The sequence below is a fragment of the Aquarana catesbeiana genome, linkage group LG01 (genome assembly GCF_042186555.1).
Source record: "Aquarana catesbeiana isolate 2022-GZ linkage group LG01, ASM4218655v1, whole genome shotgun sequence".
Lineage (NCBI taxonomy): Eukaryota > Metazoa > Chordata > Amphibia > Anura > Ranidae > Aquarana > Aquarana catesbeiana.
Window position 1 is genome coordinate 444411392 of NC_133324.1, and position 19959 is coordinate 444431350.

At 39.2% G+C, this 19959-nt stretch overlaps 1 protein-coding gene across 2 annotated transcripts in view; it reads right to left on the reverse strand.

The window, feature by feature from the left end:
- Positions 1-649: 649 nt before the first annotated feature.
- Positions 650-19959, reverse strand: part of FOCAD (focadhesin) — a 278787-nt gene continuing 259477 nt past the window's right edge. For both annotated transcript variants that reach the window (XM_073636312.1, XM_073636321.1), the window contains 8 exons: positions 16146-16261; positions 15346-15606; positions 13502-13591; positions 13198-13375; positions 10841-10938; positions 10508-10750; positions 6832-6907; positions 650-998 (listed from right to left, as the gene is read on the reverse strand). In XM_073636312.1, coding sequence (XP_073492413.1) covers positions 925-998; positions 6832-6907; positions 10508-10750; positions 10841-10938; positions 13198-13375; positions 13502-13591; positions 15346-15606; positions 16146-16261 — 1136 coding nt within the window. In that variant the 3' untranslated portion in view covers positions 650-924. The remainder of the gene's footprint in view (positions 999-6831; positions 6908-10507; positions 10751-10840; positions 10939-13197; positions 13376-13501; positions 13592-15345; positions 15607-16145; positions 16262-19959) is intronic.

Sequence of the window (19959 nt, forward strand, 5' to 3'; positions counted from 1 at the left end):
GTTTCAGTTTTACACAGGAAAACAGGTTACAGAAAATACCAAGCCACCTGGCTCCCTTTTCCGTAAGTATCGCTGCTCCTTTCATTGGTCCCTCATACTGTCATGCACATTTTATTAAAATAAAAAACAACTTTTTTTTTCACTTGTCAGATTGACTTAACTGACATCATATGCAAACTAAAGCTTGTCACTTTGATCTGCAGATGAATGAAATAGAGTAGATACAAAAGTAACAGATTTCGTTTGTAACTAAAATCCTACCTTGGGAGGTGAAGGGGTTTGTACACATGCCACAATTGTGATGCTTTGCGTATGTGGCAAATTTAACTCAGCACTTTAAGTTTGACAGGTGGCCAACGGGAATGTGCCACAATCACATAGTATTTAAAAGCAAAATCCCCCTGCAGCTGAAAAAAAAAAAAAAAACAGGCATTCAGGAGGCAGCAGCATCACCTCCTCAAATGCCTGGAAGCTGACCCACCATTACTTTGCAGAGAGGTGGTGGAGACTGCTGCCTGTGTAAATGAGGCCACACAAACACAATATTAGCCTGCCAGGGGTTCTAACCCTTTCCTACTCCATCCAATTCTAAAAATGAATACTGAAATGATAAATAACATGGTTCTTATAATTAAAGTGAAATGACAAGTAGTAGTAAATGCTTTAATAAACTAATATTTCAGATAACACTACAGAGGCAATGTGGAAAATGAATGTAAACATGCTGTTAAATAAGCAAGGTTTTCCTGACCAGAAATGTAAAAGATGTGTCCTTGGTCAGTGTAACAATCGTAATGTTTTAGTGCAAAATCCAACAGTCTCCACTGCGATTTAGCTCAACTGACTAGATGTGCATTATAGACATTTATGGTAGAACTCCACAGCATTGTTCCTGGCCCAACAGTTCTGTTACAAAGGAATCCATTACCATCCAAAGGCTCTTGTCCACACTGCTTTCCTTTTGAACTCTGGAAGGCCCCTTAGGTTAATAAGTGTAGCTAAAAAGAAAAAAAAGCCAAATTATTTGGTCATTCAAGCTCAGTAGCAACACAGTACAGTAATCATTGTGATATTCATTACAAGGAAAAACAAGAGATCAGAATATCTGAATTTGTCCAGCCCAAGTTCATATAACAGATGAGTGCACATATCTAAACGGATCTGAATATGATCCACTGATTGGTCCACATATCTTCAGTTTTTACACAACATATATAATTGTAACTGTAAAAAACAACTAGATTCAAATGTATGGAAAGCGTCAACATTAACTGATCCTAAGAGTTTTTGTGGTCCGTGTGTAAAATCTGACAGCATCAGGCTTTACCACTTACTATTATGGGGAAAATAAACTTATTTAAAATGATATTTCTCCCTAAATTTCTATATTTAATGATCCAATTCCCCTATGTACCTAAACAGGTTTTTAGGCCATAGACTCCATAGTCTTGACTTTTCTTCACGGCTCCCATACTCCGCAATGGTTTTTGACTACTCTGAAGTTGCCCTTGGCTTTGGGGTGTCTAGCATTGCCAGATCTAAGAGCTTACTATTTTCCTTCTCAACTGATCTATCTCTATTTGCGTTTTTTTTCCCCAAACTCCGAATGCGACAGACGCAGCGGTAGCTACTTCTTATAAAACTTTACTTAAAGGAGAAGTCCAGCCTGAGCTTTTTAGGCTGGGCTTCTCCTCTGAGTCACAAGAGTGCAATTCGTTTTGCACTCCTGTGACCCGTTTTTAGCGGAGAGCGGTCTGAAGTCCACTCTCCACTGACGTCACTGGCTTGAGTGGAGGAGAAGATTTGGATGCCGCACACTGGATGTAGTCAAAAAACTTCACTTTATTGAAAAAATGGGATCATCAAAACAACAAGACTGTCATGCAGAAAGTACAGGTAAGCTGACGCGTTTCGCACTCAGGACTGAGTGCTTACTCATAGCTAACAAATATTAAAAAGACAAACTCTTATATAGCTCAATGGAGTATCACATGATTGCCCAATTAGATGGTCATTGAGACTCAGCTGGAAGCCAATTTAATGAGGTCTCGGCATCTGCTGGCTATTTGGTGTGTTAACTGATTGAGAAATGTTTTCAAAACCGTGACATGTAAATAGATGACAAAGAATGTGAAAAAAGATGTGTATATGTACATGTGTAGGCAAAAAATATATATGTGTGTATATATATATAGTGAATCCTATCAATAAACGTGTATATAATAATAATAAATGTACTTCTATAACGTGTATATATGAAAGGTGATAAGTATCAAAAAAAAGGGGGTTACTATTAAGTGAAAGGAAAAAATGTGTAAAAAATATTTCTCATTAAAAAAAGAGAAAATATATTGATAAAAATATTCAGACAACGTGCAAAGTAAATGTGAAGAGTGAATGTAATGAAACTATATGTGAACAAAATATATAAATATGATGAGACTCTCTATAATATGCCGGTGAAGTGGATGAAGCTCTCTATAATAAGCCGGAATAATACAGGTGAAATATAGAGCAATGTGACCTGAAATAATGCGTGATATGCCCGCGGTTGATAACAAGGTACATATAGGGCCCTATAATAATAAAAATAAACTGTGGGATTCAAGGACATAAAATCACGCTGATAAAGGTTGCCCTGATCTGGTCAAATGGCAGTGATATATGCAGGGTCCCAGTAGACTGACTTGTAACGTAATGATTCTAAATGATGAGCCTGGCCGAGAGCAGGGTGTGTGTAGAATTTCAAGAATGAAGCAGCGGTGTTCAAAGTAATAGGACGCCGCTAATCTGTATCACACTAAATGTCTAGATGGAATTATAGTGATGGTAATAAAGTTGGTAGAGATCTCGGCCAGTCACCCAAGTTTAAGGGATCACAAAAAGGGACAAATGAAAAACAAGTAAGATACTATAGGCTGGGATACGAAGACATAAAATCACGCTGATCAGGGTAGCCCTGATCTGGTCAAATGGCAGTGATATATGCAGGGTCCCAGTAGACTGACTTGTAGCGTAGTGATTCTAAATATTAAAATATGTTAGTTTGTGATCCGTCTCGGGTGACTCATATAAAAGCATGTCTCAGTATATGTGTGTCAGCAGATGCCAAGACCTCCAAACAAAACATATTGGAATAATACATCTTATGAATCCACTAATACAATACTCATATATTAACACCGGCAAGTAAAACAGATGAAAACAGGCATATAATGATCGACGTGAATCCAATCTATGAAGACGATGAGAAGAAATGTTATAATGCTGCATTCTAAAGAGAAACAACTACATATTCATATTGCAACATTACACTCACAAAATAAGCACTAAACACAAACGATACAATGTATGTCAGCTTGTGTACATATAAATAAGCTTAATATATCTGAATTATGATCCCAAGGTGTCCAAAAAAATAATATGTATATGGACAACAGGGTGTACAAAATGTGAACAAATAAAAAAAAAATAAATGAATAAAATAAAATAAGGTAAAAAAGTGTGAAAACATATTACGTAAAAACCTAATATATATATCAGGTGTTTCCTACACAACTAGAAAGATGTATAGGACAATGAAAGTTTCCATATATATCTATGTAATGAAAAATGAGCTGGAATAAAAGTAATAATAATGAAATAAAATTGTGAACCTCATGATACAAATCATGAATAATTATCAAAAGAAAACGATAAAAAAGGTAGATATAATAACACAGAAATGTGTAGAAAACGAAATAGAATAAAACTATTTATCTCAATATTGTCGCGATATGTATCCTCAGATAAAATTAACTTGTACTTTGGTCAGGTATATAAAACACCCGAACATGATGGATATCGCGAAACAATAAAAGATATTGTATATTGCTATTATTAATATGACCTTTTGCATACATCTATTGTTGGCCATGGTTCCCTGGGAATTCCTGCTCTGCCATAATTACTATACTGAGTATGCAGAGTAGGGGAACTTGTCGGGCATATATACCAATCAAGGTGGTAAATATTATATATTCATGTATAAGATTGGATATGTTTGTACATAGGCCCCAATGGTCAATAGATGGAAAAAACTCCTATTTTGGCACCATCTGACCGGAACACAAAAGAAGAGGAAATAGAAAATGGCTGACAAAACGTGAAAATGTAAAAAATGAACATGAAATGTTCTTTATAAGGACTCATGATAGTGTAGGTGTTATGACCATGTTCAAACAGTATAGGAAAGAGCCAAGCGAGTTAATTCCCCCTCCACCAACCTCTGGAATACATCAAGATCTTTGCCCCTGGATGCCACTGGGTAAAAATCAGATTTAAATCTGATTATTAGTTTTTACTGTAAATCAGTGGGATCCATGGGGGGTGGATCCGAATCATCTGCCAGTGTTATTAAATCTTGCAGTGCATACACTTCATTAAAAGAGATAGGTGAAGGGGGAGACTCACCTGATTCGCCAAGGTTCCCTGGAACGTCCTCTTCTCTAGAACCAAAGTGTTTCTTAAGTGTTAATAAGCGAGAAAACCTGTTAACGTCCAAAATAGTGTGAAATGAATCAAAATGTCTATTAGGGCTAAAATTAAGGCCTTTTGATAGAAGGTTGATCTCCTCTTCATTTAAAAGTCTCTTTGAGATATTAAATACGGTGAAACTCATTTCTTCATTTTGCCTCTCAAGCTGTAATGTGAGTTGTTTGGAGTTCTTGTGTCTCCTACCGCCCCTTCTTGTTTTTTTGTTTTTTTTTTTTTTTTTATGGACGATTTTTTCCTCTTGGTGTAACCCGACCTGCAAGGGTTTCCAGCGTTGGTGTGGTTGTTGCTTCTGTTTGTTTCCACAGAACCTATAGACCTGTCCAGAGAAGAGTCTGACATAGTGCGTGCCAGGGAATTGTCGGCTAGGTCGCTCTCTTGGTCAGAGAAGCTGACCTGTTTGCCGCGGTTTCTCTGTGACCGATTGTAGGAAAACACTGGTCTTTTCCGAATGTAAACTTTATTGTTCTCATAATCTTTCTCAAAATAATTTTTATGGACGATTTTTTCCTCTTGGTGTAACCCGACCTGCAAGGGTTTCCAGCGTTGGTGTGGTTGTTGCTTCTGTTTGTTTCCACAGAACCTATAGACCTGTCCAGAGAAGAGTCTGACATAGTGCGTGCCAGGGAATTGTCGGCTAGGTCGCTCTCTTGGTCAGAGAAGCTGACCTGTTTGCCGCGGTTTCTCTGTGACCGATTGTAGGAAAACACTGGTCTTTTCCGAATGTAAACTTTATTGTTCTCATAATCATTTTTATCCCGGGCCATTTTGCCTCTCTTACTGGCGATCACTGATTTTTCCATTTTGTCTAATTTGTTGCTCAAGCGGCTGTCCAGGTCTGTAAAAGCTGCCAGGTTTTGTGAAGAGGCAAGTTCAGACTGGATGAAAGACATGTCAGATTGTAGTACCTCTATTTCTTTGGTTTTAGAGGCAATGAGAATATTTATTAGTTTGAATGAACAGGTGTCCAAGGTGTCAGTCCATTCTTTTTTGAGTTCATCATTGGACAGCTCTGAGGTAGGAAATTTTTTTATCCGTAAACCCTGTGGTATGTGTGCTATGGACAGATAGTCCTTCAAAAAATTGATGTCCCAAAAAGCTCTAATTTCTCTCGCCATAATATGTTCCAGTTTTCTGAAATGACGTATAAACTGTACTCCATCGTCAGCTGACACACCAGGTGTTTGTGTCAGTGACGTTTGTCTCAATGGATTATCCGATGGTGCCTTTAGAGTTCTGCTGTACAAAGTTTCTGCCATGGGTGTCGAGGTGGTATTGAGATCCATAGAGTAAAAAGGAAAAACTCTTCTCCCAATTAAATGAGCTCTTGAAAAAATAATGATAATCAAAATAATTTGTGAAATACCTGGGAAGGCCTCCGGGCAGGTGAAGAGAAAAGCATATATCCTTAGATGCAGACAAGCAAAGAAAGTGTTTCCACCGCTCAGGCTGACACCATCAGTCGAGGCAGCGCATCTTCCCGACTTCCTAAGTCTGGATCCACCAGCTGCCTTGATTGATGGCAGTCTCAGCAAGATGCTGAGATGGCCTCTCCCCGCCCCTCCACAGCTCAGTGGTCCAGTGAGTGTAGAGGAGCAGAGAGGAGAGACGCTAACAGTCAGCAGCTCTCCTCTCGGGAATCTGTGAAAACCGAGCTATCGGCGATGTTCGGTGGCTCGGCTCTCAGTGTAGAGATGGTGGGGGACAGCTGCAGCATCGGTCTGTTGCTCCATCCACAAAGGTAAGTATGAATCAAAACCATACTTCTCTTTTAATATGGTATATAGGAAAGGTTATATAGGAAAGGGATCCCGGGGGAAGGAGGTGGGGAAAGTTATATCTCTAACCAGAACGATTTTTGATTTATGTTGCCGCAATCTAGTTAATATGCACCTGTATAGGTCCCCTAATAATACAGTAAACATACAATGTGCTGCATTTCTGGCATATAAGAATCATTAAGATATTGTATTTAGGAGCCGCTAAAGCAACAAAACACACAGAGTTGGCTAAATCTCTGTCAGGCTTGTAATACTACCTTTTACAGTAAATGGAAAACATCAGATATCCACTTGGCTTCCATTCAGCATTTATTAAACTCACTTTTGATCAATAGCCATTGTGTTTATAGAAACATACTGTATTATATTCTTTGTGTTCAGTGCTTGCAGAAATATGGATGATAACTGCATTCACTGTAGCCCTTATTAAACATCTGATAGAATATCAAAACAAGTGCTGTCACGTTAAATCACAATGTATTCCAGCCATACTAATAATTAGTAACATATACTAAACCTTTCAATTTTGTTCTTGAAGATTTTGACAAGGCTTCCTCTGGACTTTCTAGAAGAGTCATCAGCCAGTCTATAAACTTAATAAAAAATAGGAAATGTAAAAATAATATCTTAGCACTTTCTTAAATTAACATGTAGGGGGAACTCAAAGCATCTATGGCTATTTTCAGGGGGAAGTTTCCTTTGTGTCCAAGTCAGGCGAACATTTGTGCTAGTTTCAGAAACATTACCAACATGTATGTCAAATTCAGGTAGTTCTAACCACCGCCACTTTAATAATCTGTCACTATGTTTGCGACAGAATTACCGCCAGTTCGTAGTTTAAAAAACTGGTGGTAATAAAGACCATCTCTGAGCTGGCATACAAAGGTACACCAGTGCTCAAAGTGGGGCAGGTCTGTGCTGGTCATGAGAGTCCCTGGCTCAAAACAGAATATACACAAAGAGGCATGGGATACTGGTGTTGTAATTACCCAAATGTAGCAATTTCTATATTTGGGAAAAAACAAGTCATAAGGGAGGCGAAACTGATGGTGAAATATTCCCCATGGCCACAATACCGTTGGTAGGGTTAAGCCTGATGAGGAATGGAGTTTTTAAATTAACAGCAGATTGCAAATAATGGACTCAAAAGCATCTATTGGTACCGAATAGCGGCTATGGACCTGCCCACTTCTTATGCGTTGTAAATCAACAGCAAGGTGAACCTTACTGGGAATTTGTCTTTCAGTTCCGCATCAGGTTTTGCCCACTGCACGACAAAACTCCTTGGCCATGCATCTCTCAATGTGACGGTTGCAGTGGTCAGAGAGGGAGCACACTGAGAAAGGAATGTCAAGTTTGATTTTACACACATATTTTATTTTGGCATAATATCCAATGTTAGGAGAGGTGGTTGTGCCTTGCTTTCATTCCCCACTATTCTGTTGATGACAGTCAAGGAAGCCTGGCCCTTATCAACTAATATAAGAAAAAGCCAACACAGTGCCTGCCTTGAACACAATATAAAAATGAACTACAGCCTAATCTTATCAGTCATACAGTCTCCTCTCCTGTATTGAAATAGCTTACTCTGATTTCACTGCATACTGTGATTTTACATCAATAGGCAGCAGAGGGGGATGTGTACATGTTGCAACCGCTTTAGTGACCTGGCATGTAGTGTTTTGCCACAAAGATGTCTGCCTTGAAAGGGCATAGGTGCAAGGCTCGTTTTGCAGGGAGCTTTAGCTGACTAGGCTTTCGAGCCCCAAGATTTTGCATATGTGAATGGAGAGAAGGGCCATTCTGATCTTATTAATTTCTAGGACATCGACACAAACGAGCAGAGTAGAAGGTAAAGTCATGTAATTGCTCTGTTAAAGCATGGTCCAGGAGTACAGTATCCTCTTAGTTGTTCAATACCCTAATCAAATTAGCTACAGTTTTACATATTGAAATTGCAGTGAAAGCTGGTTGTAGGGCTGGGCCTGCACGGGTAAATAGAGCCAAATCTTCTATCCGCAGAATCTTTAAGGGAACACTAAAGGTAACATTTTTTTTTTTTTTAAATAACAAACATGTTATACTTACCTCCACTGTGCAGCTCGTTTTGCACAGAGTGGCCCCGGAACCTGTTCTTCTGGGGTCCCTCGGTGGCTGTTTCAGCTCCTCCCCGCAAGAACTAATCACCACCATGCGAGCTCCCTCGCATGGTGGTGAGTTCTTGCGGGCGCGCTCCCGTGATACAACCGGCGGCCATAGCTGCTCACTGTATCACTCAGCCCCGCCCCCCGGCGTGCCGCGTCATTGGATGTGATTGACAGCAGCGCGAGCCAATGGCTGCGCTGCTTTCAATCCATCCACTCTAGCCAATCAGCGGTCAGGCTGATCAACGAAGAGGATGTGGGGGGCATCAGGATCTGATTTAAGTAGAGACAGAGGGGCTTAAATATAGTAGAAAACACCTGTTGTAATTCCCCAAGGTGGTGAGCGGTGCACTGGCTTGTAGTAGCCTCCTAGCACCTGAGCAAACACGTAGATAAAAGAAAGCTGGCAGCTCATTCTTCCGCAATGAATACATTAATCCAGGTGTGGTACAAAATAATACAGGGCTTATGCATTTTGGCATGTAGCCTTAATCAAAGCTAAAGAGACAGAGGGGCTGGAGAAGGGGCTTGGTGGTTTGTAGCCCTGGACAGAGATGGTTGTATTAAAGCTATTAATTGTCCAAGGCATTGTAACATAGATGCATAAAATTCTTCTTCTGTCAGGTAGACCACTTGCTGCTTGCTTGAGATAAAGCTAGAACCAAATGCAGGGTCTGATGCAAGGGAAACATCATCACTCTGAGGTTGAGTGTTGTGTAGGCCTGCAGCAAAGCAAATGTTCGCTTGAAGTTTAAACATTGCTCCCTTTTGCTTGGTTTCTGATATAGCTATGGGCAGGGTACTCACGGAGTGCGGAATATAGGGTAAGCATATCCAGGAGTACACTGCAACTGTGGGTATAGATCATTCTGTAGTGTCATGGCAAAAGGACAGGAGGAAGTGCCTGAGTACCTTATAAGGGCTCTAGACGGAAGTGGCGGTAAAGTGTGCGATCAGTGGTGCATCTGGTAATCCACCTGGCACCAAGCTCTTAATAGCTGAGTTTTTGAACCAAGTTTTAGGAACAGGCAGTGGATCGCACAGGAACGCTGTGCGCCCCCATTCTCCGGTTCAGGGACAAATCTTTGCCTGCCCCAGAGATATGTGAACCGGTTCCATAGAGAGCTGGTCACATTCTCCTGCTATGCGAATTCGCATAGGTGTGAACCCAGCCTTAAACGTTTACACTGTACATATAGATTAATACATTCCAAACATAGCCCTAAAGGTAAATAGAACACATTTTATTCAAAAAATTTTTTTTTACTGGCAGCTTTAATAGACAGCAAGTCCTGGCAGCAGGTGCAAGGAACAGGACATGTCATGTACCCCCCTGTGTACTTGGATGAAGTTTTTGGGCATATGTTACATGCCCAAAATCCACAATTGATTGTATAGAAGCAAACCCAGAACAAACATGCACCAATTGGAAAATCACATATGCGCTAGGATAGTGAGCTCTCTGTTCTGGGTTAATACCAACTCTCTTCTCTTCCACTTGAAGTAAAATGAATCTTTATAGCAACATTTGAAAGGTTGTATTTCCTTTCAGGCTAGGTTCACACTAGTGCGGGCCGTGTGTCCCGGGTGTGCTCGGGCGTGGCAGCCCTTTCGTTTGAATGGGCCACTGTGTCGCGTAAACCGCACAAAAAAGGTGCATGCACCTTTTTTTAAAACGGTGCCGCAGGGAAACCGCATGGTCTTTTTGACCATGCGGTTTCTTCACCCGCGATCCTGCTGCAGGCTGAGATGAGCGGGGGTGCCATTCAGAATGCATGGCAGTCCCCCACGTCTCCCAAGAGCAGTGCAATTTGGCTACCAGTATTGATGCAATTCCCGCACCCGCAAGCAGAACGCACAGTACGAGCTAGTGTGAGCCTATAGCACTAAAATAAGGGCACATTTTTCAGCATTTCAGAGATCATTTTCCATACACAAATATCAGTTTACATAAATTCTACATGATGACCATGCAATGCAATAATATCACAATAAAGAGTAAACGATAAAATAGTTTTTTTTATCAGATTGAGTCACTGGAAATAATACCTTCTGTGTGTGTTCCTTCCAGGGCTCTTTGGCTAACAATAACTGTAGACTTAATGGAAGGGCAGTTAAACACTCATGTACAGTCACAATGTCCAGGGATTGATTTGCTAAACAGCCAGGGGTAAGTGGGGCTTCATTTTTACATGGAATCCAGCTACCACAAACTCCGAGCAGTAAAGGAGTTGCATGATCAGCCCAAGCCACTACAGATGCTGCAAAAACTTGCAGAAAAAAGTCCAGTGCCTGCAAAAAAGAATTAAAGTAAAAATTTAAAGTAAATTGAAAAGTAACATTCCATTACTCTTTTGTCCTATCTCAGAGACATTCATGTACCTCACTGAGTGAAACATTGTGCACTGGGGTGGACTGATAAGCTATATTTCTTATGTGACTAATGAGGTCAATCAGCCATTCCATCCTCTTTAAGACACCTGTAAAATGGTTTAAGCAAAACAACATATATTAAAACTCAATAGTGCACAAACCAAACAACAAAATGCATTTGCAAATTTTTATTAATCAAGCCTGCAGCATGCAGTGTTTTACATTTCATTTGACACATAGAGGAACATGAAAAGCCACTGATTTTCTCTATTCCTGCACACTTTTGCTGAATGCCTTCAGGTCTTCAACTGATATTTGGTAAAGGGCTTTCAACTTGAAAAATGTAAAATATTACCCAACACCAACAATCATAGAATTAAAAGGTGTCTGTCCTCTTGTTACATCAACCTATTCAACAGATTCAAAAGACAGGGATGATGAAACACATCTAGCCTTGCTCAATATCCACCTCATTCATTTCAGCATTGACCTTCAGGGTAATGTTGTAATTATTACTGTACATTGACTAAGCACAAAATGTGGATATTGAAGTTAAAATACAAAGCCATACAAAGCCATTTTAAGCATCTGGGCCTCACCAAATCACTGTAAGAGCAACATACATTTAAAATGAATAACATTTAGAACAGAGGTTAAACTTTCCAGGGTCAGCCAGTGTGCCAGGTACATCCAGAAAGTCACAAAGGATCCTTAAAAGCTTCTTTTGTCTCAGTAAAGATCAATGTCTATGACTATACAATCAAAAACAACAAAAGTGGGCTTTATTACATTGTGCCAAGGAAAAACAACATGCTAGCCCCAGCCCTAAATGATTATCTCTCATTTGCCTAAAGACTTCTGTATGATTTCAAAGTCTTTCACTGGCCATACACAGTTTCTTTTCACTCATTCATTCAGTGGGCTAAATTAAAAAAAAATATATAGCACATTCCTCCATCTACACAAACAAGGTGGATGAAGGAATTCCATCCCTGCCAGGACATTGCTTTCTGACAGCGGTACCCGCTGTCAGAATACACTGATCAGTGGTTGCAGCTGCCAATCGCCTGAAAATTTTCCGACAAGTCCTTTTAACAGAAGTCGATTAAATAAACAACTTTTGTCGAGCGGGGGAGGCTAGACACTGATAAAAATTTTGAACACTGTATAGTCTGCATTTGGGAAATTGTCGTGTAGAAAGATAAGACAATAATGGAACCTATAGGGGTGAAGCAGACACAGTATAAATAGATCATCATATCAAAAGGCAGCAATGTGATGGTGTGAGAGTGTCAATAACTAGGAAACTTGACTTTATTACAGGAAGATTACATTTAGTTCTGTATTTGAAAATATTAGGCAATCTGTACAAGATTTAAAAGCAGTAATAAACCCAAAACCAAACATGTAATATATTGCATCTTGCCAATCATTTTATGTAGTGGCTGCATTAGGTTTCTTTTGTTACACTTTTTTCCCTGATAACCTGGCCAGTAATGCACCACCTGTACTATAGTGCCCCCACTCTGGATCAAGGAGCACGGGAGCACCTTTGGACAGCAGCATTGACAGTCTGGGGAGAGTGTTAGATGGACTAACGGATTTTACCAGCCTGATCTACAGACAAATGACCGGTGGACCGCCATATGGAGAAAATTAGGTTGATTTACTAAAAGCAAAAAGGATGTTTACTTTGCAAGGGAAATTGCACTTTACAGGGGAATTTTCCCTTTAGCTTACTGAATGAGACAAAGCTCTGCTCACTTTCACCAATCAAGTGCAAGCAAAAATACTTTTTTTGTTTTAAATTTTCCTTGCACAGGCTTGGGTATACTTTGCAAAGTGAATTTTTATTGCATTCACTAAGGGAAAACTCTCTTACCTCTCACACATAGGTCTCCTGTCAGTACACATATGTAGGACACTTTAAAGAGCTAGATTGCAAAACCCACATTCACAAAGCATCTGCTCCACATAGCCTTCAAGAGACAATGTACCTTTGAATCTAACCTTAATTCAAATATTAAGGATAACACATTGCATTGGTTATCCTTCAGTTGGACTGCTTATGGACATCCCAAAGACAAAAGGCTTTCTTTGTCCCTTAATGAACAAGAAAGGATTTTTGTACTCACCGTTTTTTGGAGTCCATTGACAAACACATGTCCTATCCCCTCTGTGGTTATTATCATACTTTCAGTACTGCTTGCTACAGCAATGAGTCATGCTGGCAGTGGGTAACACCATAGAAGTGGCAGACTAGATTACGATTATATAATCATATTCTCTACATATTTCCTGTATAGAAAATAGCTTAGCGTTTGTAAACGTTTATGGGGTGAAAATGACAACACGGGTATACCTACCTGTATTCTGGTGGCTTACAAGGCGTGCGTGATAGAAAGCCTGCAGTAACATCCAGATAATAGTATGCTTATCCTTGTTTTCTGCAGCTACATTAATCAAATCACCCACGTATGACAATGGCAGACGTCCCTGAGAAATCAGATTTAATTGCACAAATGTGGATTTCCTAATATTCACCTGTGCATCAAAAACAGAAGTTGAACAAAAGGCAGGAAAAAATGTTAAGTGGAGCAATTTTGGCAAAAAGAATTTACTGCATATCAATACAGATATACTCTCTGGAGGCCTAGAATATCAATTTACCTGGGAAATGCAGGTTATTCGATCAATTTCACTATCAGCCATTTCTGAGATGCATTTTGTAACTTCAATATACAGGTCCAAGTTTGTTTTCTATATCCACAAGAAAAACAAATGAATACATCAGAATTGCCATTATACAGAAGTGAATCAGGGGAATTCATACAAAGTGTCTAAAGCCGGCCATAGATAATATGATGATTTAAAAGTTGCTTGATTCCCCCATCAACATAGTTAATGTTGATGGGGGAATCCCTTCCACGGAGCTATTGTGTTCTCCCAGCGGGGGAGCACGGTGGAACAGTCCCTGCCCAGAGAACACAGTGATTGTTGCTAGCGGCTATAGCCACTGGCAATAATTGCATCATAAAAATCCAATAGACTTGGGTACAATCAGCCTGCACATACCTGGTTCGAATCTCAGCTGGTCAACGCTGAACCGGCCAAGATTTGAACCGTCCATGGCTGGCTTACGATATTCTTTAGTTTCTGATGTACCTGTTGTAGAGGCGGGCACTCTGCGTGTTTCTGTACACCAACTTACAGTAGCCCTTAATTACCTCTAGTTTCATTACCCACAAACTATAGGTAACTGCTTAACTTGTTGCATTAATAGCCCCATTTTGCAAAAGTGGGGCTATTAAGAGCTACCTGAATCTGACGCATATCTTAGTAAACTTACTGAAACAAGCAGCAGGGCTTTGAATCTGCCACAGGGTATTTTCAAGGGCTGTGGTGCCAGCGAAGTGTTGGTAGGGATTTATTGAATTTCCCCCTATATGTTTTAGGTTTATTAGGGAATTTTTCATAAAAAAATCATTTAAAAAAAAAACTTTGAAAGAAGCCTCATATGAAAGCTACTGCTCTCTAAAGCTGGCCATACATGTATCAAAAGGAAAAAAAAAACATCAGCCAAATGTTGTTCCATGTATGGGCATTTCTGTTTGTGAGGAGTTGATCTAGTGATTGACTCCTTCCAAACAGGACTGTCGGTATATTTCCAATTGGGTGCAGCGCTGATAAGTGTATTCTGGCAGTGTAGGAGTCTCCCTGCCAGAATACAATAGTGAAGCTAAGGGATTCCCTCGTCCATCTCAAATGTGTAGAAGAGGGAATCTTTTTTTTTTTTTTTTTTTTAATCCGCTGGCTGGTCAAAAAATAAAAACAATTAATCTATGACAATCTTAACTCCTGGGCTGCATTCTAGTTCTGTGCCAGAGCTTGCAATAAAGTGAATTCAATTTAACTACATTTCCCGGGAACTATTGTTTCAACACTCCGGTAGTTATAGCTTTCAGCCAATGCTTCCACTAACATTCTGCTTCCAAGCAGATTCCCTTCAAAAAAATGGTCTAAAAAATGTCAAAGGAAGTCATGCTTTATCCTTGTTAATCCCACCTCTGGCGATTGCAGTATGCTTTTGAACGGGCCAAAACCAGTTTCTATATTTTTTATTCAACATTTGCTACAATTTTTAGAAGCAAATTAACACATTGATTTTTTAGGATAATGGAACATGCACCTCTACTTCTGAGTCCTCTGTATAGTGTATGATGACACTTTATGAGCATATTTATGTCACAGTTTATTTGCCTGCAAGGAAGACGCAGACACAAACCATTTTTATTAAAAATTCAGGAGTGAAATCTTCCCTAATTCTGGAAAGACAGTGAACATTCTCCATTGCCCTGGAAAATGCCTTTTTTACAGCTGGAAATAAAGATCATCAATATCCTATCCTTTGAGGTACATATGTTTCAAGGGTTGAACTTATATTTTTGCATTTAGTCGGTTTATAAAGCTGAAAGCAGCTAGAATATAAATGCACTAAATAGAGCTGTGTGTACCTGGATGACATCTGGTAACAGCTGATAGATCCTCTCTGTGGTTTTGCACAGAAAACTCCAGCAGGCTTGAGAGGGGTTGGGGAGCTTCATAGCCTGGCTCAGGCCCAGCACAATATTCATGGACATCTCTTTGTTGTAGGTCTTTTTTTGTGCCTCAAACGGTGCAATCATGAATACATCTGCAAAGGATTGTAGCTTATCTTCAGAGACATGCTTCATCCACAGAGATAGTGAGGTAAGCAGGTAGGAACAGGTTTGCACCTATAATGCAAACAAACACATCCCACATTAGGGACACAAGCATATATTAAAGTACAACAATATTTCCATTAGATTGCACTATTTACTAATTTTTAATATTAAAAATGACGTTTCCAATGCACTGTTTTACTACACAGTGCAGTTAGGTTTGTGATCATATTATTAATTTATGTGTTATATGCATGTAAAGGGAAATTAACAAAAATGATCACATAGGCTCCTATTCCTTTAAATATAAACCTTTTGGAAGAATTCCATATTTAGCAAAACATGCTGTGTACATGTGCATAACTATGCTGTTAATATGTGCAAATATACAGTGGTAAATTAATTTATGTAGTTATTTGTACATATGTAGAAACTCTAGACAAACCGCTAAACGCACAAAAGAAAGATTTTTTTTATGTATTTCTTTTGTGCGTTTAGCGGTTTGTCTGGAGTTCCTTTTTTAATTAAAATATTTTAGTCCATGTGCACAATAATATCACTGCAATACTGGGTCCTAACACATTAAAGAATGAACAGGAAGGAAAACTCACAGTAAGACTGTAAACCAAGGGTGGAACCAGCCACATTCCAAGGAGCACAGCTGCATTCTGAGAGGACTCAGCCTGAGTCACTGCTATCTGCACACATAGTTTCTGAATTTCTTCACCTGTTAAAAAATACAGTAAAACAAACTCAGTAAACCACTCAAGAATCAGCAAACAAAGGCACCAAGTAAGAAAATAAATTGTGACAGATGTTTGTGCAAAATATATTTTCACTAAAACTAACAATACTATTACTAGCATATCTAACTAATAATGTACAACTCTTTTTAAAACTTTTAGCTTAACAAAAATCACACTGTCCACTGGTCATGAAACTATAAATTAGAGAGTGCCACAGACATGGGACCCACATTCAGGTAAAACAGCAATGTGCCATGTAAGGCCCAATGTGTCTGTTAACAGTATTTTTATTTGCATAAATCCTTCAAAGGTAAGAACTTGTTCAATCGGCTCATTTATGTGTATACAATGGATATAAAAAGTCTACACACCCCTGTTAAAATGTCAGGTTTCTGTGATGTAAAAAAAAAAAAAAAACGAGACAAAGAAAAATCAATTCAGAACTTTTTCCACCTTTAATGTGACCTATACATGGTACAACTCAATTGAAAAACAATCTTTTTTGGGAGGGGGGGGGGGGGGGGGGAGTAAAACTAAAATAATGTGGTTGCATAAGTGTGCACACCCTCCTATAACTGGGGCTGTAGCTGTGTTCAGAATTAAGCAATCACATTCAGACTCATGTTAATTTTGGAGTCAGTACACGCCTGCCATCATTTAAAGTGCCTCTGATTAACCCCAAATAAAGTTCAGCTATTCTAGTAGGTCTTTCCTGACATGTTATTAGTCGCATCCTACAGCAAAAGCCATGGTCCGCAGAGAGCTTCTAAAGCATCACAGGGATCTCATTGTTAAAAGGTATCAGTCAGGAGAGGGGTACAAAATAATTTCCAGGGCATTAGATATACCATTAGAACACAGTGAAGACAGTCATCATCAAGTGGAGAAAATATGACACAACAGTGACATTACCAAGAACTGGACGTCCCTCCAAAATTTATGAAAAGACGAGAAAAAGAATGGTCAGGGAGGCTGCCAAGGGGCCTACAGCAACATTAAAGGAACTGCAGGAATATCTGGCAAGTACTGGCTGTGTGGAACATGTGACAACAATCTCAAGATGGAAGCCTTTTATTACGAAGGAAAACATCCAAGCCCGGCTAAACTTTGCAAAAGCACATCTGAAGTCTCACAAAAGCATGTGGGAAAATGCATTACATTCTGATGAAATCAAGGTTGAAATTTTTGGCCATAATTCCAAAAGATATGTTTGGCCCAAAAATAAAACTGCACATCACCAAAAGAACACCATACCCAAAGTGAAGCATGGTGGTGGCAGCATCATACTATGGGGTGTTTTTCTTCAGCTGGAACAGGGGCCTTAGTCAAGGTAGAAGGAATTATGAACAGTTCCAAATACCAGTCAATATTGGCACAAAACCTTCAGGCTTCTGCTAAAAAGCTGAACACAAAGAGGAACTTCATCTTTCAGCGTGACAATGACCCAAAGCATACATCCAAATCAACAAAAGAATGGCTTCACCAGAAGAATATGAAAGTTTTGAAATGGCCCAGGCAGAGCCCAGACCTGAATCCGATTGAAAATCTGTGGGGTGATCTGAAGAGGGCTGTGCACAGCAGAGGCCCTCTGCAAAAAGTGGGCAAATATTGCCAAGTCAAGATGTGCCATGCTGATAGACTCATACCAAAAAGACTGAGTGCTTTAATAAAATCAAAAGGTGCTTCAACAAAGTATTAGTTTAAAGGTGTGCACACTTATGCAACTATATTATTTTATTTTTTTATTACTTCTTCCCTCCACCTAAAAGATTTCAGTTTGTTGTATAACTAGGTTGTACAGTTTACAGGTCACGTTAAAGGTGGGAAAAGTTCTGAAATTTTTTTTTTACATCACAGAAAACTGACAGTGGTGTGTAGACTTTTTTTTTTTTTTTTTTAACAATTATTTTATTTATTCAAGGAATACGGTCAAAGACAGACATTTGAGCATTCACAGTTTGTTATCTTACAATACATTGCATGTTTACATTTATATACGAGAACATTTTATTATACTACATCCAAAGGACATTATGACATTTTGCTCAACTCAGACGTCTCTTTTATTTTCCTAAATAAGTGCTTAAAATAACATCTTGGTGCTGGGTGTGAATAGGACAGTAACATTAATGGTGCTGTTGTGTTGCCCCTTAGTGGATCTCCGACCGGATCCATTGCATTTTAACTATTTTATATTAGAAAGATTGGATCCTGTTAATTCGGGTCCATAGAGCTGAGAGAAGAGCAGAAGGACAGTAGGGAGTGAAACAGAGGAAAAGAAGAAAAAGAGGAGTCAAAGAAGATGGGTTGGGGGGGGGAGAGTAAGGGGGGGGAGTAAGGGGTGGAGGGGAGGGGTAGGGATCTGGAGGACATTTCTGTGTGTGTCCAGCACCCACGGGGGGGCACTGAGTCAGAACTTCTGGATGCTCTGTAGCCAGTAGGGTCAACAGTTAGTCATTTAGGTAACAGGATGACTTTTAGTCATTCAGGTCATTGTCAAGGAGGGTTCTTCCTTCGTCTGAAAAGATAAAGACGTTCCATGGCGACCAAGTCTTAGAGTATCGCTCCTGCTGGTGTCGCGCAGTTAGTAGATCTTCCAATCTACCTATTTCTTTTACTTTTTGAATCCACATTCCTACTGTTGGGGATGTGGAGACTTCCACCTAAGAGGGATACAAGCTTTAGCAGCATCAAGAAGGTGCCGGATAATAGACTTTTTTGTATATTTTCCCTGGTATGTCGGTGGCGTGTAGGAGAAAGTACGCTGGGTTATTCAGAATTTTGCGTTCTGTGAGTTTTTGGAGGATGCGTTGAACCTCTGTCCACAAGGTGTGTAGACTTTTTATATCCACTGTACCTTCTGGGCACAGTGAAGCCATTTTAGAACAGATAGTATTCACATGTCTCATTACATCACATATCCCCAAAATGAGAGGGTGTTCTGCACCTTTTTTTACCTATTTTATTAAACTTTACAGTATTTTTTAAGCCTGGTTGAATTGAATACCTCTGGTTTGCAATCTGTGGACATATACCATAAATCAACGTTCTAATTATGGTAAACTACACCTGCGATTAGGATCAGATGAGACCTTCCTTGTGGGTATGCTGTCAGATCTTACTGCACTTAGAGGTCATATTCCTTTATTTATTAGTGATTGAAGATCATTGTGAATATAACTTGGAATTCATACAATGTGAATGATTATTATTCAAGCCTAATTACCTTGATAAACAATATTGTGTTTTCCACTCGATCAGGCATACTGTATTTGATTTTTTTAGTCAACACGCTAGCTGAATATATATATTTGTAACTGGACCGAAGGAGACTTTACAAATAATCCACTCCAACCCTAATATTCTTCATTACAAAAATAGGATTTTCAAAAGAGCTAGGTAACACAATTTCATTAAAAAGTTTTTAACAATTTTTATTCACATTAAGTTAAATTTACATTAAAAATGTTTTTTTCAACATCAAAGTTACAGTAGCGAGTTTGGAATCTCTCCATTATAGCTACGCTAATATCTTCCTCAACATGTTTCGCCAACAATGGCTTCATCAGGAGGAGTGTTGCTGGTAATGAATATGCTGCATACAAAACAATAAATACATAAGTATAATATATTCTCACATATATTGCCATTTCTATTTCACAACACAGTCTATGCTTAC